At 43.2% G+C, this 24,064-nt stretch overlaps 1 protein-coding gene across 3 annotated transcripts in view; it reads right to left on the bottom strand.

Moving 5' to 3' along the window:
* Positions 1–24,064, bottom strand: part of Dpy19l3 (dpy-19 like C-mannosyltransferase 3) — a 77,829-nt gene that overhangs the window by 21,860 nt on the left and 31,905 nt on the right. For all 3 annotated transcript variants that reach the window (XR_012911704.1, XM_075984356.1, XM_075984355.1), the window contains exons 8-14: positions 23,791–23,925; positions 19,742–19,873; positions 9,091–9,192; positions 4,591–4,664; positions 4,316–4,474; positions 1,088–1,210; positions 675–786 (exon numbers count right to left, since the gene is read on the bottom strand). Coding sequence is in view for 2 of the 3 variants with exons in the window: in XM_075984356.1 (XP_075840471.1) it covers positions 675–786; positions 1,088–1,210; positions 4,316–4,474; positions 4,591–4,664; positions 9,091–9,192; positions 19,742–19,873; positions 23,791–23,925 (837 nt within the window). In the remaining variant the exon portion in view is untranslated. The remainder of the gene's footprint in view (positions 1–674; positions 787–1,087; positions 1,211–4,315; positions 4,475–4,590; positions 4,665–9,090; positions 9,193–19,741; positions 19,874–23,790; positions 23,926–24,064) is intronic.

Below are 24,064 nucleotides of genomic sequence, written 5' to 3'. Positions count from 1 at the left end.
CGGGACAAAGACTCTGTTAAGATTGAACGTCTCTGGACCGCTTTGGCCTCCAAGGTCTAGCTTTGCTTGCTCACACCTTTCGAAGACAGCAACAAACCCAAACAGACTGAAAGGTATCAGCCTCCAGTCTGCCAACCACTGAGCTGAGAGAGCCTCCTGTAGCTTCCTCTCCCTGCCACCTAACGAAAGCAGAGGGCAAAGTGGGCTTGCCTAGGGCTGGCCAGCTCTGTCATGTAGATGCCAACAAATTATCTTTAAGAAAATGTCTTATAATACTCATTGTAATTCTGGTCAATAGAACGATCTGAAAATTTTAATTTCGTTTTTTTGTGCTTTTATTGTATTCCTAAATTCTGTGTATAAGTGGACACATCTGACATGTAGAAATATAAGTGACTTCAAAATATACTGACAGGGCCAGGCGGTGGTGGCGCACACCTTTAATCCCGGCAATCGGGAGGCAGAGGCAGGCGGGTCTCTGAGTTCAAGGCAAACCTGGTCTACAGAGTGAGAGGACAGCCAGGGCCACACAGAGAAACCCTGTCTCAAAGAACAAAACAAAGCAATCCAGATTCCGTACCCACTCTATCCGACACCTGGCACCTACTGAAACACCGATACGGAAGAAACTCTGCAGCTCACTTCCAACGGCATGGACAGAGGATGGCACTGACCCTCTTTGGGTTACATAGATGAACCAGCCTCAGAAGCAGTTCCCAGATCTCAGAGCTGCACAGGCCAAATGACGCGAACACACACATATGGGAGGTCCACAGGTACTTCATTCTGAAACAACAGAGAGAGGGCCATCAGCGGTGCCTGCTGGAGTGAGCATCCTGTCGATTTCCGCAGAAGCCATCAGCCACAGGGTTACCTATCCGCTTCCTAGGAATGGTCGCGTAAGTGAACCATGGAAAGAATGTTTGCAACTAAGAAAAACACCGTATAGTGATATTTCATAGAGGGCAGATGTGTGCGGACAGAGTCATCAACGAAGGTGACTGCCAGGGTCGGAATCGTGCTGCTGGACCACATCAATTAAAGAGCTGTCAAGCTAAATCAAAGACACCGGCTGAGATGGAAATACCTCATCGTACTCAGCGCCAAGACTCCGAACAGAATGGTGTGGATTAAGTTGTAAGCGGCTTCCGGCTTCAGGTCAACCGCACACTTTCTTGTCTGACCCATGGACTGCGGACTCGCAGAATCACTGGGAAAACAGCAAAGCAGCAACAGTAAAGCCGGTGCCTTAATCCCAGCGTGGGGAGAGCTCTGAATCTGCGGCCAGCCTGGTCTGCAGAGCAAGTTCCAGGATGGTCAGAGCTACACAGAGAAACCCTGTCTCAAAAACAAACAAATAACAACAACAAAAAATTATGAACTTATAAACTTCGAATTCAGTTAGTGGATCAGGGGTCATTTCACCTACCAATGCCTCATTATCTATATCCAATAAATGAATGTTATCATGTTAAAAGGATGCTCCAGGTGCACAATCAGAGAGTAGGGATGGAACTTAAACACCCAGCAGAAAGAACACCAACTCTTAATGTCATTTAACTGTGTTCTTAGTTATTCATTTATCTTCCTTATTTATTTTTGAACAGGGTCTCACTATGTGGCTCTGGCTGGATTGAACTCCTTAATTCTCCTGCTTCTGTTTCCCAACTGCTGCGATTATAGGGGTGCACCACCAGGTCCAGCAGCAGGAATTGTGTTTTGCTTCTTATTTGTTTCTGTTTTTCTTTTATGTGTATGGGTGTTTTGTCTGCATGCATGCGTATGCACCATGTATGTGCCTGATGCCCTTAGAGTCCAGAAGGGGGAAATGGGATCCTTTGGGATTGGGGGCAAGTCACCATGTGACCACTGGGAATCGAACCAGTGCTCTTAACTTTTGATCAATCTCTTGGGCCCCAGTTTTAAAACATTAAAACAAACGAAACAAAACAAAAACCCAACAAATCAAGCAAGCAAACAAAAACCCCACCTAGAATCCAAGGGCTGGAGAGATGTCTCAGTGATTAAGAGCACTGGCTGCTCTTCCAGAGAACCTGGGTTTGGTTCCTAGCACCTACATGGGAGTTAACAGTGGTCTCTTAATGCCAGTTGTAGAGAACCAAACACCCCCTTCTGGCCTCTGCAGATATTGCAAGCATGTTATATAAGCACAACACATTAAATAAAAGTAAATAAACCTTAAAAAAAAAATTCACCCTTTGACCACTAAGTCAGCACATGTTAAGAAACTACCATTCTTTAATTAACATGGTGCTTTTCCTTGAAGGACATCTAAAACCTCCAACAGGTAGATGAGGGACCCTCTAATCCTACAGTTCTCAACCTGTGGGAACAAATGACCCTTTCACAGGGGTTGCCTATCAGATATCCTGTGTATCAGATATTTACATTAAAATTTGTAACAGTAGCAAAATTACAGTTATGAAGTAGCAACAAAAATAATTTTATGGTTGGGGGTCACCACAACATGAGGAACTGCTTTAAAGGGTCCCAGCATCAAGCCTCAGCAGACTTAGCAGGTTCACTGGGCTCCCCTGCTCTGGATACGGACTAGGGTCCTGTCCACATCTGTGTATCTGCAGTGACATTAATTGTGCCATCTAGAAGAACTTTCCTGTTTCCATGGGGATAAGGTTTATCTTGAGCCAGCTAATGACTGATGAAATATTTTCATAGTTTCTTTTTAAAGAAGACTTCTTTGGGGCTGGAGGGATAGATGGCTCAGAGGTTAGAAGCACTGGCGGTTCTTCCAGAAGACCTGAGTTCAATTCCCAACAACCACATGGTGGCTCACAACCATCTGTGGTGAGATCTGGTGCCCTTTTCTGGTCTGCAGGTATATACGCAGATAGATTGATTACCCACATACATTAAATCAATCAATCACTCAATCAATCAATCTTAAAAAAAAAGATTTCTACTGTGTGTCTGTGTGTGAGGGCCTTCAGAGGCCAAAAGAGGACATCAGGTCCCCTGGGACCAGAATCACAGGAGGTTGTGAGCCACCAAACATGGGTGCTAGGAAATAAACTCAGGACTTCTGGAAGAGCAGCAAGCCCTCTTATCCACTGAGCCATCTCTCAAGTCCTGCATTATTCTTAATAATCTTAATAATCATAAGGCTAGAGCGACCTGGACTCACTCTTCCCGCATTTCCTGCCTGGGAATCACAGTATTTTAAGTGGCTGTGGAACTACACAGAAAAGGGGCTTCCCTGAGAACTCCATCAAGCTCCCACAAACGACAGTGGCTTCAACTTTGTAATTTTCTCTCAAGAAAACTTGCATTGTAAATGCAAAACTCATCAGCCTAAAGGGAAGTATTCTACAGGTCTTCCAAAAAACATGTTTGGACTCCTTGATGCTTTCTTCTGTAGCTGGGAGACGAGCTAAGTTTTAAATACAGGCACGAGGACATGAAAGTTTCAGTAAACACTCATAATTATGTCCATACCAACTTCATGAGCTTTCAAACGAGACCCAGGGAACAAACAAACAACAATTAACTCTTTATTTTTCTGGTACCAGGAATCAAAACCAGGGTCTCAGGCATGTGAGCTAAGCGACAGACCACTGGGCCACATGTCTGGCCCTTATTTTCCCTTGTTATTTTGAAACAGGGTCTAAGTTGCTCACATTGTCCCTGAACTCATTTTAGTGTGTAGGGACATAATACTACTTAAACCTAAAATCCTCCGGCCTCAGCTTACAGGTCTTTGTCACCATGTTCTTACTTGAACCAACATAACCGAGTTACCAAAAAATATCTCACATACACACACCACACAAAAAACTAAAACACTCCCCCCATTTCCAGTCTTTTCACTATTTTGTATTGTGCCACATTATAACTCTCACTGGTAGCAGGACTAGGGCCGCATGTACCTAGTCTAGAAGAAGAAAGAAAAAAGTTGTGAACCAACAACAGCAACAGCAGCTAGTGGTCGTTAACGCCCACAAAAGGGTCTTGGTACAAGACACTTTTTCTATACCTAGTGTGGATTTTTCAGTTACACAGCAGCTGCACTGAAGGTCTTCTTGTTCTACAGGAAAGGAGACAGAAGCACCGACAGGTCACCCAACTCGCCCAGGATGGGCGCTTCCAGGCATGCCGACCGGCCAGGAATGCAGCCCGCTCTGCACTGCAGCAGCCCTGGATGCTCTCTTCCCTTGTAAGATGAACGGCGCTCTTCTGTTCTGGGCTTACCTTTGGTGTTCTCATCCTCCCTCCCTCCCCAGCTCCCCAGCTCCCACTGGAACAACCTCATTAGGGCAGGAGTGTTGAACAGTCCTACCTGAGGTTGCGAAAGGCAACCACCGAGGCTGTGGCCACTGTGACAAACAGGACAAACATGTACGCGTGGAAGAGAAGAGTCTCCGAGAGCCTCTGGAACGTGTTGAGAGGCAGGAGGCCGAAGGCTTCTTCACACAGGTAGAGATTCGCATCGAAATCCCTGGGGAAGGAAGGAGGGCAAACTGTCACACCCGAGAGGCAAGAGGACTGCAGGAAGGGCTAAAGGCTTTGGGGCTTCGGGATCAAACAGCAGGCAGAGTCTCACGCCAGTCATACCTCGTTGCTCCAAAGCCAAATTTGGCCTTCAGAAATTTAAAGATGTGTTCATCTGACTTCAGGTTAAGAATTTTCTATTAGGAAGAGAGAAAAGGAAAGGAGCTATTAGTGTCTCCCCGCCAGCCCATGATGCAAACATTGCGGGAGGGACGCGTGAGGCCAGTCAACGGTCAGTTCCCAAACTCTCGCCTCGGTCTCACCTCCTCTCCCCTAATGTCTGCATCAACTCAACATGTGAAGTGGATAAAGGAAAGGTGACCTTTTTGGTTTTACATCAGAAAAATCAACAAAATGTTCTGAAATCTCAAGCAGGTACACAGCCCGTGTACCTGCTTTCGGGTGTTGGTTCTGAAGACAAAAATGACACAGGACTCAGTCATTCACAGATAACTCTGGAGAGAAGTGACTCTAAGGTGTAGATGCCCCTAATTTCAGTGTTCATCATTAGTGACTATAATTTTAATTCATACAACTTTATTTTTTATTTATGGATTATAAAAAATCCACATAATATAAACAGTGGGGGCTGGCTCTTGCAGAGGACCTGAGTGGGGCTCCTAAGCACCCCAGTAGAGCAAATCAGAATTGTGCATAACCCCAGCTTCAGGGGAGCTGATGTCCTCTTCTAGCCTCCAGGGACACCGCAGGCACATGCACAACCCCAGCCCCCACATATGCATCATTAAAAACAACAAAAATAAAATCCTAAGGACAATAATGGGGGAAATAGTATCAAATAAAGAAAGGCAGGGAAAAAATAAAGTCAGAACTGCAATTAGTAAACACAATACATTCATTAACAATAAGGCAAAAATGTGATTTGGGCCTTTGAGTGGCAAATACAACTGCCCGGAGCAAGGGAAATGCTTCCTGTGGGTCCCGTATGTGCAAGGAGTTTCACAGACTTTTTTTTAATTTGCCATTGTGGGTCTCTGCTGAAATATTCAGGGAGGGCCGATCAATAGACTCTTATCCTTTGGAGTGTCAAAAACAGAAGTCTGGGCTCCAAGGTCTCTCCTGGTTCAATCAAAGAGCAGATTGCCGAGTCTGGCGAGCGGGGAAGGTGGATGAGCTTTGCACGTGTAAGCTGCAAGTGAGCACACTCAATCCTTGCTATTATCACAGAAATTGATTCAGAGAATCCTTCAGGGTCCAGTGATCAATGTAGTGTTTGCATACAAACATTCGTCTACACTCTTTTTTGGGGGGAGGATGCAGTTTGAGGTATTGGACTTAGGACCTTGCACATGCTAAGGAATCAGTCTACTGCTCTGCTAGAGATGCACAGCCCTCTGTTTCCCTGCAGAGCACAGGCTGGCCTTGAACCCAGGAACCTCCTGCCTTAGTCTCCTAAGTGCTGTGATTACAGGAATGCACCACCACCACCATGCTTGGCTTTCTGTAGACTTGAAACCAACTCTAGATTACTTTTAATATCAGATATAAAATAAATGCTATATAAGTGGCTGTTATACTGTATTATTTAGGAAACATAAGAGAAAAATCTATTTTCTGAGTGTGTGTGTGTGTGCCCGCCCGTGCATGTGCACATGTATATGTGTGAAGGGCAGATGTTAGTGCCAGGTGTCTTCCTACACCTTAGTGTTTGAGACAGGGCCTCTCGAGGAACCTGGAACTCATGGCTCAGGTAGACTGGCTGACCAGTGAGTTCCAGGGATAAGCCAGTCTGCCTCCAGGGCCCTGGGGTTACAGACACATGCCACCATGCCCAGCCTTTCCCATGGGACCCGAGGACCTGAACTTAGGTCTTCGTGCTTGGGTGGCAAACACTTTACCAACTGAGTCATCTTTCTACCTCCTTTTCTGAACAATTTTGAGTCCTCCAATTAGGAAAGTGTGGGTATGATACAGAGTTTAAGAACATAGTGGCAGCCTGGAGTTGGTAGCGGTACATAACTTTAATCCCAACACTTTGGGAGGCAGAAGCAGTCGGATCTCTGTGAGCTCGAGACCAGCCTGGTCTATAGAGTGAGTTAGTTCTAGGACAAGTCGTGTCTACACATAGAGAAACCCTGTCTAGAAAAACCAAAACAAGCCAAAATAAAACAACAACAACAACAAAACCAAAACAGAAAAAGTGGCATGCTCACTGTGGTTCACTGACTACATTTTTTCCTTTTCGACAGTAAACAGGGAGAAGAAGCAGAGACTGCCAAGCTCCTCTGAAGGGAAGAAAGACATTTTATTGATGTCTCTAACATTAGACCAGTCTTGAAGAAGATGGGAGTGGGGGTGCAAAGGTGTCTGGTATAATCACTGAAGCTTTGCTCTAGCGTAAAAACTAGTGGGGGGCCGGGCGGTGGTGGCGCACGCCTTTAATCCCAGCATTCAGGAGGCAGAGGCAGGCGGATCTCTTTGAGTTCAAGACCAGCCTGGTCTACAGAGCTAGTTCCAGGAAAGGCTCCAAAGCCACAGAGAAACCCTGTCTCGAAAAACAAAACAAAACAAAACAAAACAAAACAACAACAACAACAAAAACCAGTGGGGGACTGGGAAGGCAGCTCAGCAGTTAAGAGCACTCTTTGCTTTTCCAGAGGACCCCACCACCCACACGGTGGCTCATAGCCATTTGTTTAGAAGATCTGGTGCTTCTTCTACAGCACCTGCCATAAATGTGGTGCACAGACACACATGCAGGCAAAACACCTACACACAGAAAATAAAAATAATAAAATTAAAAGCAAAATTGAATGGGGCACCAAGGTCCAAGATGTATACCCTGAGGGAAAGCCTGCCCTCAGAAAACAGAAGATAAAACAGAACAGAAACCACCAGACAAACAGTAAAGAAAGCCATGCCACAGAGCATGCAACAAAATCTTAGTAAAGCTGGGCATGATGGTGCTCTCCTTTAATGCCAGCACCCAGCAGGCAGTCAGGCGGATGTCTGGGAATCACAGGCCAGCCTATTCTGCACAGTGACCAGGCTGCTAAATGAGTCGCCCTACTATCTAGTTACTTTTTGATTCGTTTCGGTGGTGTGAATGGAACTCGGGGCTCTGTACAGGCTGACTTCATGCATGCCCCAATGACACCCCAGCCTGGGCTTGTTCATTTTAGCTGAGCAAAAATGAACACACATCTTCTTCTAAACAACAAAATCCCAATAAAGCCCACCTTGTGGGGCGTGGCAGTGCACACCCGTAGTCCCAGCACAGGGCGGCTGAGGCAGTGGGACTCAGAGTTCAAGGCCAATTAGGTTACACCCTGTCTCAGAAAACCTCCCAAAAACCAAAACTTGACTGTTAAAAAAAAAAAAATCCCATGGTGCTTTTAGGAAATAGTTAATGTTTTTAAAGTTGAGCCTTCAGTCTGATAAGTTCAAGGACAGACACTGTGCTAGCTAGTTTTAGGAGAGGAGGGAGCCTCAATTGAGAAAATGCTTCCATAAGACCAGGCTATAGGCAAGCCTGTGGGGATTTTCCTAATTAGTGATCAATGGGGGGGGGAGGGCCCAGTCCACTGTGGGTGGGGCCATCTCTGGGCTGGTGGTCTTGGGTTCTATAAGAAAGTGGGCTGAGCAAGCTAGGAGGAACAAGCCCTTAAGCAGCACCCCTCCATGGCCTCTGATCCAGTTCCTACCTCCAGGTTCCTGCCCAGTTTGAGTTCCTGCCTTGGCTTCCCTCAGTGAACTGTGACTGCAGATGTATAAGCAAAATAATCCCTTTCCTGCCCAAGCTGCCGTTGCATGGAGTTTCATGACAACAATAGCAACCCCATCTAAGACAGACACCACCGTAGTCGCAGGCATTTGAATACTTGGTCCTTACTTGGTGGCACTATTTGAGGAGGCTTGGAAGGTGCAGCTTTGTCGGAAGAAATATGTCATCACTGGGGTGGGCTTTGAGAGTTTTAGGCCTCATCCCACTCCCAGTTTGATCTCTCTGTTTCCTGCTCTCAGCCTGCTTGGCCCCCCATCATGGACTCTAAGCGTCTGGAACCACAGGCCCAAATAAACTCTTATCTGAATTGCTTTGGCTATAGTCCTTTCTCATAGCAACAGAGAAGCGACTAAGGCAAATGTGTTGCGAAAGGGAAGAGAAATGAATAATTAAAACTACCAAAACCAAGCGTGGCCCTCGTCAGGTCAACCATCACTCACTGTTCGGGTGGGAGATCCATCTCAGTGCCCCCTTCCAGAAAACACGCCAAGTGGTAGCTCCACCCCCAGCCCAGAGCTACTGCAGACTACACCTACAGAGTAGGAACCTGCCGCCAGGAGCCCAGCCACCTCTCCTTACTTTAACTTTGGGGGTTGGGAAAATCACCCAGGGACGTTTTACCAATAAGCCTGGTCTCTTAATTCAGTTTGATTATAATTACTGTGTCGGCAGAGAGACCCAATATCCGGGTACGGAAACCTTTCATCAGTGATTCAAGTATGTTTTATAGAAAGAACTATTTCTAATTAAAAGTTCAAAGCTTATCTCCAATACCATAAATATATTTCAGATGGATTAAATCTCACTTATTAACTTACCTTAATAATGTTGTTGAGAAAAAGTGTCAAGCAGAAAACTAGAAGTAAATGCAGCAAGAGTTTCCCAATCCTAGTCAGGAAGGTTCCAGTTTTTAGGTTTTTCTAGAAATTAAAAGGATTGTGTTTTATTTTTTAAGAAACATTTAAATAAATCTTAATGTCAACTACAACTTCATAATCATTTGAGATTGCTTGAAGATTTAGAATGTTGGTTCATGCAACACACACATAAGTGAGAAAAAAACCTACTTCATGGGGTCTCTATTTCTTTGTTTTAGTAATTTTACATGTAATATAAAAAAGGGAACATACTGGTGGTTAAAGTCTGAGCAGGGGTGAGAGGGAGAAAGGTGCAGGGAGCTGGTGAGATGACACCAAGGATGTATGAAAAAGCCTCGTGGGGACCAACTAGTCTGTAAGGTAATTTACAAATGCAATTAAATAAAGAAGGAGTTTGATGAACAGAGGTCACCTGTATGGGTGCACAAGAAGACACGGGTTAGTAAATGAAAACCTTGGTGTAAACACTTGGGAAACCTATGAGTTACTGAACAGGGAGGCTCCAGCAGACCTCAAGACAACACAAGTTCAAGACAAGATCTCCTGAGTAAATTGGGAGCATGGGGACCATGGGAAAGGGTAGAAAGGGAGGGGAGGGGCTGGAGAGATGGCTTAGTAGTTAAGAGCACTGACTGCTCTTCCAGAGGTCGTGAGTTCAATTCCCAGCAACCATATGATGGCTTACAACCATCTGTAATGAGATCTGGTGCCCTTTTCTGGTGTGTGGGTATACAGGGAAGCAAAATGTTGTATACATAATAAATAAATAAGTCTTTAAAAAAAAAGAAAGGGAGGGGAGAGAAAGGGAGGAGAGAGTGGAGGAAAATATATAGTTCAATAAAAACAATAAAAAATATGCATATTGGAAAAAAAGACAACACAAATTCTTAGCTGCCCACTGGTGAAGACACCACACATATGGGTTGTAGTGAAACCAAACTGGAACAGACTGGGGAACTCCCTTTCAGCAGGTAAGCTCTCACAGTGCAGGAAGGAGCTATGCAGGATGCTGGGTAGGGTGAGGGTTGGAGGCAGAGAAGACATCAATGGTCTTATCTAGCACTGACCCTGCCTGCTAAAATATTAGCCGGCCAGGTAAAGAGTGCTCACTGGTGTGACAGTGGCACGACCTTTATGGGAGCAATCAACCGCTTTCTGATTGGATGAGGTCTATGCACCAGAAGAGAGTTCATGCATGGTTCTATAAACTTAATCAAAAGCACATGACTGGGGAGGTCATTAGCCCCGGGGAAAACCTATGGTTGTTGTTTCGTTGAGTGGCCATGCTGTCAAACTGTCTTCTAAATATTTATGTTTTTATCTACAGGTCTGTCATTCTCCTAGCCTTGGTTAGAGAAGTGTAGCGGCGTAAACGAATGCAGACAGATTGTAACAATATATATATAGCTTTAATGTCGATATAGACTTACAGAACCACCGTTCCAGTGGAGACCAGGAAAGCAGAAGCAAGGCTGGGAGCACGCTCGCCAAATTTATAGGCAAACATTAGCCCGAGGCAAACACGCCCCCCAAGGGGCGGGACTTATCCCTACATCTCCCCTTTTTGTCTAAATAAGACAGAACCAAACTAAATACAACTATATACAATAACAACAAATAATAAATATAACAAACAATATTGAGAACAAAATCTTTGATAAACATTCTATCTCAAGGAGTCCAAATAATGTAGAGAGTAACTACAATTATATAATCTTCAACTCCGTCAAAGATCTGAGAAGGGAATAAACACTACTCAACAAACGAGATATATCCAAAATGTGCAACAATTGACAGAGACAACTGACTACCTGGGCAATCACCCAAAGTCTCGTTTGCAATGTTGAGTCAACCAACTTTGGCTAAGGCCAAACATAACTGACATACCATTATTAAAGGCAAGGAACTTTTCAAAACTATCTTACCCTGTCTTGGCAGGATATGACAGTCCTGTTTTATTCATTGATGCACGCTCTGTATCTCTGTCAGTGGTTGAGGTATGGGCATTTCTTTGCCCAAAGGCCAGTTCTGCCAAATAGAAAGGCTCCAGATGGAGTGTCTTTGGTGCTCAACATTCTCTCGGGAATAGAGCGGTGTTGCCAGGAGCAAATGTGTCTCACTATCACAAAACTCTGAGTTAGATTAAAGGCCATTTTCTACAGCTCTTTGAAGAGGTGGAAGATTATCTATCTATACTGAGTATAATCTCTATATATCTAGAGAACCTGATTAGTCTAATTATAAATGACAAACTTAGATGACTATTTATCTATATAATTCTCAATATCTATCTAACTTAAAGACTAAGACAATAAACAACTGTGTAACAAATGAGGATAATGACCTCCAAATATAAACACTGTACAAATATACATTGCAATATGGTAAATATATATCAATACACAAACATTATATAAGTATCTTAATCAGAGGTAGAAATGTACACTGCAATATGGTAAATATATACAATATATATATCTCAATACAATATATGTCAATACATAAAAATGTTTTAAACAGACATAGAAACATGCATGCATACAATAGTCAATATAATTTAACTTTGTATCAATATACAAGAATCAATACCAATATATTTGTCTAAAAGCAGTAACTCACAATTATAAATCTATTATCCCATCATTCCCTCTTTTTTTTTTTTCAAAATGATCCCTGAGCTTATAAAATTCCTCCCCCAACCTCCCAACCCCTAAATGATGTCCCTAAACCCAGGGGTAAACTTTACTGGGATAGGGGACGTCGTTCTCTAGAATTACTTCTAGCTGTCATGGGGCGACGTTCTTTCTGGGGGATCCTGTGAAAGTAAAATGATGGTTAAATTTCAAGATCAATGTCTTTTAAAATTGCAAATAGTCTCTGAGTATTTTGTGGAGGTCTGGCCAGAATGTTGTACAAGATGTGCACCATTTCAGCTAACCAAGTTGGGATCGTCTTGTGCAGCTGGTATCCAAAACAGGTCTTGTAGTAGCGCTATCAGTATCATGTCGTCATATCAACCAGGTAGAGTTGTTGTTGTGGGGCCCCATCTTCTTCCTGGAAACTTCAAATGTCACTTCAGGAAAAACTCATTGTTCATTGTGAAAAACTTAAACATTAATCATATAGACATATATAGACATATATATATTCAATGAAAGGCGTGATAGATATATTCAATGAAAAGTATGATAGATATGAAGAAAAGCAAAGATGTTTTCTAAACTCATATTGCTTTCTGTCCCATATCATGGCTCTTGACATGAGACAGAAACTCCAGAAACTCTGGGTTTTTCTCTTACTAACAGGCTTGGAATTGGAGAGGGACTGAGTCAGAGTCCAACTTCAAAACCAGCTCTATATATTTATAAAGAAATGTTTAATAAGACATATATATATATATATATATATATATAAATTAATACTTACAAAATGTGTCCATCCATCAGTAATTAAATATTCAGGGTCCCTCAATTTCTTTGAAGATGAGTATTTTCCTGTGGAGATAAGAAAAGAACCCTGCCTCCAACCTATCTGTATTTTTTACCATCAGTATGTTCGCCATCCTTATAAAAGAACTGTTATTTATCTTTTCCAAGTGGCTTCTCTTCTTCAAATCGAACCTTTATTAATTTTGATGGTATCCACAATTTTTCCTCACCTGTGGAGATAAGAGCAAAACCCCTTCCCCAACGTAGCACATCTCCTGGCTTCCATTGTGAGGTCAGCACATCCTTGAAATAAACTGGTTGATTTAGTTCAGTAGACTTTTCCATTATCCAATGTCTTTCTGCAGCCGTTGTTCCCTTCTCATTAGCGTTGAGAAAATTCAAGGTTAACAAAGCATTATGTAACCTATTTCTGGGGGTGTTTTCCACCCCTTTCTGTTTGTTCAACATATCCTTTATAGTTCGATTTGATCTTTCTATGACTGCTTGACCTGTAGGATTGTATGGTATACCTGTAACATGCTTGATAATTGTAATAATCAAAAAAACGTTTCATTTTCCTAGAGACATAAGCAGGACCATTATCCGTCTTTATTTGTGTAGGTATACCCATGATAGCCATGACTTCTAATAAATGAGTGATTACTGAATCAGCTTTTTCTGAACTTAAAGCAGTTGCCCACTGAAAGCCTGAATAAGTGTCAATGGTGTGATGAACATAATTTAATTTGCCAAATTCTGCAAAGTGGAACACATCCATCTGCCAGATTTCATTCCTTTGGGTGCCCTTTGGATTAGCCCCTACAGGCAGTGGCATTTGGTTATAGAAAGAGCAAGTAGGGCATTTCTTTACAATCTCCTTAGCTTGTTGCCATGTAATTGAAATTCTTTCTTCAAACCTTTGCTATTAACATGATGTTTTTTATGAAATTCAGAGGCCTGTAGCACACTGCCAATCAATAATTGATCAATTTCTGCATTACCTTGTGCTAGAGGACCTGGCAGACCCGTATGGGATCGGATGTGTGTTATGTACATAGGGCAAAGCCTGTTCCTGATCAAATCTTGAACCTGGATAAACAATGAGGTTAGTTCTGTATCATCAGGTATAAATTCAGCAGTTTCAATATGTAAAATAACTCTTTCTGCGTATTGTGAATCAGTGACTATATTAATAGGTTCTTTAAAATCCCTTAGCACCATAAGAATGGCATATAATTCCGCCTTCTGGACAGAATTATACGGACTTTGTTCCACCTTACCCAAGTCTTCTGATTTGTAACTTGCCTTCCCTGATTTTGTGGCATCAGTGTAGAATGTACGGGCTCCAGTTATTGGAGCATCACAGACGATTCAAGGAAGAATCCAAGAAGTTCTCTTTATGAAGTTAAGCCTCTTGCTTTTTGGATAATTGTTATTAATGTCTCCCAAAAAAAATTAGCACAAGCTCTTTGCCATGGTTCATTGTCTTCCCATAATTTCTTTAGTTCATCAGCAGTGAAAGGCACTATAATTTCTGCTGGGTCTATGCCTGCTAGTTGACGAAGTCTCAGCTTGCCTTTTATAATTAATCCAGAGACTTTTTCCACATAAATTTTCAGTTTCTTACTTGGTTTATGTGGTAAAAAGATCCATTCCAAAATAATATCATCTCTCTGCATTACAATTCCTGTAGGAGAAATTTTTGATGGTAGTATGACGAGAATACAATTGAGCTCTGGATTCACCCTGTCCACATATGCCTGTTGTAATTTTTCCTCAATCATTGTCAGTTCCTTTTCTGCTTCAGCTGTTAATTCTCTGGGACTGTTTAAATCTTTATCACCATCCAAGGTTTTGTTCAAATGAATTATTAGATCAGGTGTTATTCCAATAGCTGGTCGTAGACTGGAAATGTCTCCTAACAGTCTTTGGAAGTCATTAAGAGTCCATAGGCGATCTCTCCTAATTTGTGCTTTTTGTGTCTTAATTTTTTTGCAAACCTATTTTATGACCTAAATAATTAACAGAATCTCCCGTCTGAATCTTTTCAGGAGCGATTTGCAATCCCCATTTAGGTAAAAGTATCTTTATTTCTTCAAACAGTCTGTTCAAGGTATCCATGTTTGAATCGGATAACAAAATGTCGTCCATGTAATGGTATACTATAGATTTGGGAAATTTCTTGCGTATTATTTGCAATGGTTGGTTCACAAAATATTGGCAGAGGGAGGGGCTATTTAACATACCCTGGGGGAGGACGGTCCAGTGGTACCTCCTCGAAGGTTGAGAATTGTTATAAGTAGGCACTGTGAAGGCAAATTTTTCTCTATCTTCTTTTTGCAAAGGTATAGTGAAAAAACAATCTTTTAAATCAATAATTATGAGAGGCCATCCTTTTGGTAATAAAGAGGGCAAAGGAATTCCAGATTGCAGAGGGCCCATAGGTTGAATAACCTTGTTGATGGCCCTGAGATCTGTCACCATTCACCATTTACCTGATTTTTTTCTTAACCACAAATACAGGAGAATTCCAAGGGCTGGCAGATTCTTCTATATGTCCAGCATCTAATTGTTCTTGTACCGGCTGTTCTAAATCCTGTAACTTTTCCTCAGCTAAAGGCCATTGCTTTGTCCATATTGGTTTCTCAGTCAACCATTTTAGAAGCAAGGCTGTTGGTATCTCTGAAGGGACATCAATTGCTTGTTCTTGTACAGTCCGAATGGCCGGTTTTCTCCGTTTGTAATATCTTTTAATATTATTCTCAGAAATATAGGCTCTAGAAGTAGCAAGAATGTTAATTTCGGTATTCCATTGTTGTAATAGGTCACGACCCCATAAATTCATTGCAATATTGGCCACATATGGCTTTAATTTTCCTATTTGTCCCTCTGGCCCTATACATTCAACCCATCTCATGCTCTGCCTTACTCGAGATAGGGTTCCAATTCCCAGGAGCTGAACATTTACATTCTGAAGAGGCCAATACGGATGCCAAGATTCTGGGGTAATGAATCAGCACCTGTGTCCAGCAGGCCAGTAATAAAAATGCCATTTACACACACTCTCAGTTTAGGTCTTTGATCATTTATAGAAGTTTGCCAAAACACACGTAACTTATCTTTCTGATCATTATTGCTTATAACAATAGGCATGGGGCTTCCTAATTGTCCTGATGAGGCACGTTCTCTGCAGAAACTAGAAATGACTAAACCATGTTTGCCATGGGGGCCTGTGAGGCCCCCCTCTCACGTTTCCCGACTGTATCAGGTTGCCTTGTCTATCTCTTGTAGACCTGCATTCATTCGTCCAATGTCTGCCTTTTCCACATCTTCTACATAAACCTGAAGGCTAAGTCCTCCTATTTCTGTTATTTCTAGAAGATGCATTATTATTATTATTTCTGAAAGATGCATTATTATTATTTCTGAAAATCCGTTGTCTACAATTCCTTTTCATATGACCCATTTTGCCACAATTAAAACATTTGGTATTCTGGTGTCTCCTTTTACCATTGGAAATTGCTTCTTCTACCCATGCTTCAGTGCCATAATCAAATGTATCAACATTGAGTGTATGTAAGACCCATTCTTCCAAGGGTGCTGATCTGACCTTTAAAGGCCCCAAAATCCTTTTGCATTCCACATTTGCATTTTCATAAGCCAAAGACTCAATCATTATACGTCTTGCTTCTGGGTCAGATATCCCTATTTGTACAGCCTTAGTTAATCTTTGTAAAAAGTCACTAAAGGGTTCTCTCTGACCCTGTTTAACTCTGACAAATGATTCCATTCTCTGTCCTGGGTCTTGTACCCTGTCCCAAGCCCTTAAAGCTGCTGTAGTACACATGGAGAGTGTGTTTTCATCCAAATTAGCTTGTTCCTGAGGGTCGGAAAAGAGCCCTTCACCTAGAATTTTATCTAGGGAAATGTCAATTCCCTTCGCTTTTTCCTGCTGTTCTAAAAGTCTAGCCTCTTGCCTGAATAAGCATTTCCATTTCAATTGCGGCCCACTCTCAAGTTCCGCAGAGCTCAGCTGGAGCCAGTCCGAGGGGGTTGCTCTGCTTGTTGTGGCCCAAGATCTTCGCATCTCTTTTAACAAAAATGGTTTGCATCCCAAAAGTCATGACAGCCTGTTTAATTTCCTTGAGGTCATTCATACGGACAGGCTCCCATGTATCCTCCTTGATGACCCTAGGGTTTCTGGAACCAATCACCTTCTCTGTTGTTATTACTGGAAAGGCAGGTAGAGCTTTGTGGAAATTGTCCCAGAGAGATTTACCCACAGATGTAGTTAAAATTTGCCTTTCTACCCTTTGCTCTTCTTCATCAGAATTTAGAAATTCCTCAATCTTTTCAATTCTATTCACCATTGCCTTCTGCAATGTCTGAATCTCCTGTCCAGAGTTATGTTCCAAAGCCTTCACTGAGGATTCTAAAGTATGAAGTTTGTCCGTTAGAGATAACATCTCATCTTTCGACATAATTTTTATGGCATAAACCGTGCCTTCTTGTATTGACAATCTTTCCGTCAATCTGTCATAAGCTTTAGACAAAATCCGATTGTCACATTCAGCAGTTTTGATTCTCTCAGTTAATGTTTCATTTCCTACAGAAAGGGACTAAAGCTTACAATACAAATCAGCTGTTCCCTCTTCCATAGTAATGAATTTCTCCTTAACATCAGCCTGGAGAACTTCAAACTGATTCTTGAGAAGATTGTTGTCATTCTCAATTGTTTTTAAGCGTTCAATCTCTGCCTTAAGAATCCTGGAATCGTCTCATAAAGACTTTATCATATTTCTATTATCAAACCATTTGGTGCCAATGAAAACTACGAATCCCAGAAGGATCCATAGATGTGGGGTGATAGACACCTCTTGTAAAATCTCCCACATGGTACAATTAAAAAAACTGTTAAATTCTTGAATACTATTGTGTTCAGACATTTTATTTATAAAAGAAAATTTTTTACCTGCAATGATCGGTTCCTGCCAGTGGTGGTCTCTGTGCTTTTGGAGCCTGTCCTGGAACTAGCTCTTGTAGACCAGGCTGGCCTCAAACTCACAGAGATCCTCCTGCCTCTGCCTCCCAAGTGCTGGGATTAAAGGCGTGCACTACCACCGCCTGGCAGGCCTCAAACTCACAGAGATCCGCCTGCCTCTGCTTCCCAAGTGCTGGGATTAAAGGCGTGTGCTATCACTGCCTGGCCAGCCTCAAACTCACAGAGATCCGCCTGCCTCTGCTTCCCAAGTGCTGGGATTAAAGGCGTGCGCTACCACTGTCTGGCCGGCCTCAAACTCACAGAGATCCGCCTGCCTCTGCTTCCCAAGTGCTGGTATCAAAAGCGTGCGCCACCACTACCCGGCCAAGTCACTTTGTATCAGACCAAATCTGCCGCTGTGGCAGCTTTTGTTGCAAAACCGCAGGTACTTGAGCTTCTGCTAATTCAGGCAGTGGGGTTCCGCTGCTAAACTTAGCCAAGGCAGGCAGAATGGGCCTGTGTGGCCGAGTATGTCTCGGACTCGGCACTGGGGCCAGAGTCACGAACTAAAAAACAGCACCCAGGAGGGTGCTGTGTTAGCTAGCGGGCTACCAGCTTGAGTCGGGGGCAAAATAGCCCACGTTGGACGCCAAAATGTAGCGGCGTAAACGATTGTAACAATATATATATAGCTTTAATGTCGATATAGACTTACAGAACCACCGTTCCAGCGGAGACCAGGAAAGCAGAAGCAAGGCTGGGAGCATGCTTGCCAAATTTATAGGCAAACATTAGCCCGAGGCAAACATTAGCCTGAGGCAAACACGCCCCCCAAGGGGCGGGACTTATCCCTACAGAGAAGCTTGTTCCACACTTTCCCAGTGGTTAATATAGAGATTCATAACTGACCAAAGTATAGAGAATTATTATTAACTATGAGTGTTTAGCCTTAAATGAGACACCTTTATTGCGCCCCCACCCCAAGGCTCAGGGAACCACAGGACACAGTGGGTGGAGAGAATGCAAGAGTTGGAGGGTGGAGAGAAAAGCCCTGAGATGCTGTCTTCAGGACACGACACAGCGATTGTACTCACAGCAGGTGTGGCTCCCTTCAAAAGACCTAGACAGATCAAGCAGATTCCAGCATGGATGGGGAGGGGCTGATGAGGCCCAACCCTAATGGAGGAGCTACCAGCAGCTGCTGGCTGCTGGGAGAGAGAGGGTCATTTTTCTGAGGATATGGCTTCTGGTAGGTTGCCCATGCTGCAGCGGGTGGGCCCACAGACATTTGCATAGCTCAGAACTAACTGCATTCCACGGGTAATTTTATAAATGAGGAAGAAGACACAAAGTTGGAAAGGGGACATGTTGGGGACTCTGGGGAGAGACTGAAGGGTCAAGAGTGGGAGTAGATATGCCGGAAATATATAGCATACAAGTATAAAATTCTCAAAGGATTAAACGTCTAAAAGAACTTCACATGATTTCAGAATAGCTTAGGAGCTGCCCCACGCCTTTGTAAGCAGTTATCTGGATTCTCTGAATTGTGAAAACAGTGCATTTTAATTCACTTCAATGTCACTAACAGGCAAGGGTGTCAAACAGCAAGAGCTCCAGACCTGGAAGGCACTACTGAATATAGATGATTTTTTTTTAAATCTTTGATTGCAGTTTTCCATCTATGACATATAATAATGTAATTCAAATAAACAACCCTGGCTAGTGCAGGAATTAAGGTTTCAATTGCGTAAGAAACAATCACTGCTAACAGCAAAGAACAACACGTGGACCCGAAGAAGCTTAAAACAAATGTTCCAGCATGCATTTCAAAAGGAAAAGGCAAAGGTAACCCTGATGGAGCTCTTTACTGGGAACTGGGTCATTTTCATCTGAATTCTGGATGAGAGTAAGGTTCAGTGAGCCACACCAAAAATAGATCTTATAGGGCTGGAGAGATGGCTCAGCAGTTAAGACTGTGTTCTGCCTTTGCAGAGGACCCCAGTTTGGCTCCCAGCACCCAGTTTAAGTAGCTCACAACAGCACATAACTCAAGGTCCCGGGGATCTGGTGCCCTCTTCTGTCCTCCCTAGGAACTGCAGTCATGTGCACATTCACAAAATACAGTCGCAGAACTAAAGATTAAAATATTTTAAAATCGTCCATAAAAATTAAAAAGTCCTACCTGAAGTTTTCTTACAATTAGCACGGAAAGGTTAAAACTGATGAGCAATGATCCCAGAATCATGGAGTTAAAGAACTGAAGTGTGCAGACGAGGAGTAGGCAGCTTATCTGTATGCCGTACAGCCAGGTAGCCTGCAACAAAGACGGCACAATGGAGAGTTCGTCAGGAGACAAGACACAGGGGCACAGTGACCACATTTCAGGTGACCAGCAATGCAGAACACACACCTAGCTCCAGGCAACCCATCTACAGAGGAATGCAACATTGTATAAATTCCATTTGTTTTTCATCTTTACTGATAGAAAATGCCTTAAAGATTTCTATTTGTGTGTGTGTGTGTGCCTTCATGTAAGTTTGAGCCTGTGTGCACAGTGCCTACAGAGGCCTGAAGAGGGCGCCAGATCCCCTGGAGCTAGAGTTACAGCTCCAGGTTGAGAGCCACTTGATGCGGATGCTGAGTGCTCTTTAACCACTGAGCATCTCTCCAGCCCAATAATAGGATATTTTAATTTTGTGACATTAATGAAAAGGGAAACCAACAAAGGTATAAATATATTTGGGGAAATGAAAATGTGACTTGTAATTTTCAATTTTCTTTCCAATTCTTTTTATAATTAGTATCTACAACCAACAGTTGGGACTTTATCTCTTCCCATTACTTCCCAGACCATCCACTTCAAGCCCAAGTCATGCATGACTTCATTTAGTTTGTATTCATCCCCAGGGTAAGTCTGAAAACCCACATGACGGCTCACAACTGCTTGTAATTCTAGCTCCAAGGAATCCAACACCCTCTTCTGGCCTCAGTGGGCACTGCATGCATGTGGTGTCATCACACACACACACACACACACACACACACACACACACGCACGCACACGCACACGCAAACACTCATTCACATTCTAGGAAAAGTAAGTAAATCTTTTTCAAAGCAAGTTAGCATTTTCAATTCCATAATTACACAGATCTATGGAAAATAACCGTTTTGTTCATCAGACCTCACTTCCCTAATGGGTTCATGCTTTTGACCTCAAAGAAAACCAATCTGCTTCAAGCACGGAGAAGGGAGGGTGTCACTAGGAGAGCAGGGCAGAGGATGCTAAGGGTTTTTAGGACTACAATGTATCTTACTATATACAGAGAAACATGAAACGGAATTGTAATTGATAGGATGGCAGGGCAAGAGTTATCAGACACCAACAGGCAACGTGGGGTCAGACTGGCACGTCCCATTTCATACAAACAACATACTCCACGCTATGTGCAGTTTTCTCACACCAATGACTATTTTGTGAAAATTTAAACTTCAAAGCACTGCATAACCGTGACGATCTGATTCTGAAATGTACCCCCATAGACTTATGTTTTGAAGGCTTGTTCCTCAACCTGTGGGGCCTTAAAACTTTCGGGGGAGAGAATTACATACATGAATACAGTGAGTATGATCTTATCTAGCCCGTTTCTATCCTATGTCCCCCAATATGCTCCCTCCCAAACTTTAGTCTTTTTGACAACTCACTAAGTCCAGTTAGTACCGCCCATAGGTGTATGGATGTGAGACACCCATCACAGCGTGCAAAACCTACCAGGACTACATCCTCAGAAAAGCAGCTACTTGGCGGGGTGGGGGTAGGGGACTAAATACCAGGATTTCAGCTGGTTTGATCTTGTGCGGGTAACCACAGCTGCGGAGTCTTTGGGAGATGGGGCCCATCAGTGGACGATGGTCACGGGCACCAGGCCTTCACAGCTACACACAGCTCTGGTTCTGGTCCTTGCTTCTGCTTCCTGCCTGCTGGTTCTAACTAATGTTGCCTTGGCCTCTGGACACCACAGAGAGAACCAACCCATCCCATCACCACGTCTTCACCAAGATAGACAGAAATCTCTGCAGCCATGATGCGAAAAGAACCTTTTATCCTTAACTTGTTCTGTCCCCGCAGAGAGAACAGTCACTAAGATCACTGTTTCACCACAGGCCATAATGACACAGCTACTTCACGTGGGCGTATCTGCTGTCATATATTTTTTAAAGTTTATGTGTATGAGCTTGACCGTATGCACCCCAGCTCCTCCCTCCCACCCACCCCAGGCACTAATATTTTTAGTTGTGAGCCTAGCCTTTAACAGCTGAGCCACCTCCCCAGCCCCATCCCAGGCACTCTTAACATGTCTCCCTTCCCCCTTCATGTCCTCTCCACTGAGTGCAATGCATGCTGCCTGCTGGGATACTGATTCATCTAGTTCAGCGGGCCACAGCTGTGATGAGTTCACAGTGCGCAGAGGTCGTGTCATGTCCCAAAGATAGCATTTCTCAGCCCTCCTGCCCATCCCCCAGTGCTCACATTCTTTCTGACCCCTTCTTAGGAAAAGGGGATTGAGACAGGATCCCATTTAGGGCTGAGCACTGGGTACCAGGTGCCTTCCTGACTGTGAAGTTTCTTAGTGTTCTGACCTTGGCAGTGGAAGGCAAAGCTGGCTTTCTCTGATACCATCCTGGCAGGGAGGGAAAGGATGTTGCTAGGCTAAGTGGGGGCTGAAGTTAGACTCCCATGTGGCTTGTGGGAGATGGTGAAAACTCCAGATTTTCTGACAGTGCCCCGACATGAAGCAGATATGCTTCAGCAGAGCTGGATGAGGCAGAAATCCAGGTGCTCCCACGATCAGCGGCTGTCAGAGTTGGGAGTGGAGCTCCATGTGTTTGGAAGGTGTTGGCCACCATGGGCTGTTAGTTTTCTGTCTTGCTAAGTTTTTTCCTTTCTGGTCCTCTGCTACAGAAAGGGTTTTTCTTGTGTTTTTCTGTCTGAATCTACTGCTATTTCTGGGTTTCTGGTTTTTCAAAGGACTACTCTGGGATCTGTGAAGGAGAGAGGAAACACAGGTGATTTGTCATATTGTCCTTCTGGTCTGGAGGTTTCTAATTGTCATAGTCAGTGTTCTATTGAGGCACCATGACCATGGCAACTCTTATAAGGAAAGCATTTAATTGGGGATGGCTTCCAGTTCAGAGGTTTAGTCCACTATTGTCTTGGTGGGACACAGTGGCATTCAGACAGCCATGGTGCTGGAGAGGTAGCCAAGAATTTTATATCTGGATCAGCAGGCAGCAGGAAGAGAGGGTGACACTGGGCCTGGCTTGAGCACTTAAAACCTCAAAGCCCCAGTGACACCACACACACTAGGAGGCAGATATGGCTTTGCTTATTTTATACGTAGTGTTTGACCAGTCAATAAAAGCACACATTCTATGTATCAGGAGAATATGACTATGAAAATTCTATAAAATATTATGGAAGAAAATAATTGTTTGGTCTGGAATGGCTGCTTGTATCTGTAACCCCAGCACTTAGAAGGCTGAGGCCAGAGGATTGCGGGAGGTTGCAGGTCAGCCTGGCTTACAGAGGAAGGGCTTGTCAGATGGCTCAGCAGTTAAGATCACTTGCTGCTCTTAAAGAGGACTCAGGTTTGGTTCTTAGCACCCATTTGTCAGCTTATAACCATTCATAACTTCACTAATAAGGGATCTGAGCCCCTACTGGCCTCTGCAGGTACCAGGCATGCAAGTAGTACACACATATACATGCAAGCAAAACACTCATATATGTAACATAAAAATAAACCCTTTTTTTAAAAAAATAAAAACAAAACACTTCCAAAAGAATTATATGCCCAATTGAGTTTTGTATTAAAAAATAGGTACTCTATATTAAGAAAATTTAAGAGCTACACTGTATTTTACATTGTAATCCATGTTTATAAATGGCAACCGACAGATACACCTGTACCTCAAATAGATGTACTGTCAAAGGATTCATTTCTTTATTATTATTTGCCTGTATGAGTTTATGTGCACCATATGCATGCAGTACCCAAGGAGGCCAGAAGAGGGCACTGGATCTCCTGGAGTTGAATTTACTCCATATGAGCTCCTATGTGATTGTGGGGAGTTGAACCCAGGTCCTTTGTAAGAGCTCTAAACCATCGAGCTATCCCTCCGGTTGTCTAGAGGTGCCACTTAGCTTGAAGATGAAGGCAGAGTGCTCACCTTCATGGCTGGCAGCATGTCCAGGGAGTCCAGGATGAACAGCACTAGTGCCTGCAGCAGCATCATGAACTGATTGAATTGCCATGTCAGGCTAAAGAGGAAAGTTGATATGAAAATGGCAAGAAGTGTCAGCCTCTGTGGAGGAATAAAAGAGAAACCTTTGGGTAATTTACATGTCTGCAGTCATAAAAAAAATCTCTCAGTTCAGCTTTCAGAGTAGCCTGTGTCCCTATAAACCAAATAAAAGTAGAGAAAGCATAAACTGCTGCTTTGA

The sequence above is a fragment of the Microtus pennsylvanicus genome, chromosome 1 (assembly GCF_037038515.1).
Source record: "Microtus pennsylvanicus isolate mMicPen1 chromosome 1, mMicPen1.hap1, whole genome shotgun sequence".
In the NCBI taxonomy this organism is placed as follows: Eukaryota; Metazoa; Chordata; class Mammalia; order Rodentia; family Cricetidae; genus Microtus; species Microtus pennsylvanicus.
This window is presented reverse-complemented; position numbering and strand designations above follow the sequence as displayed.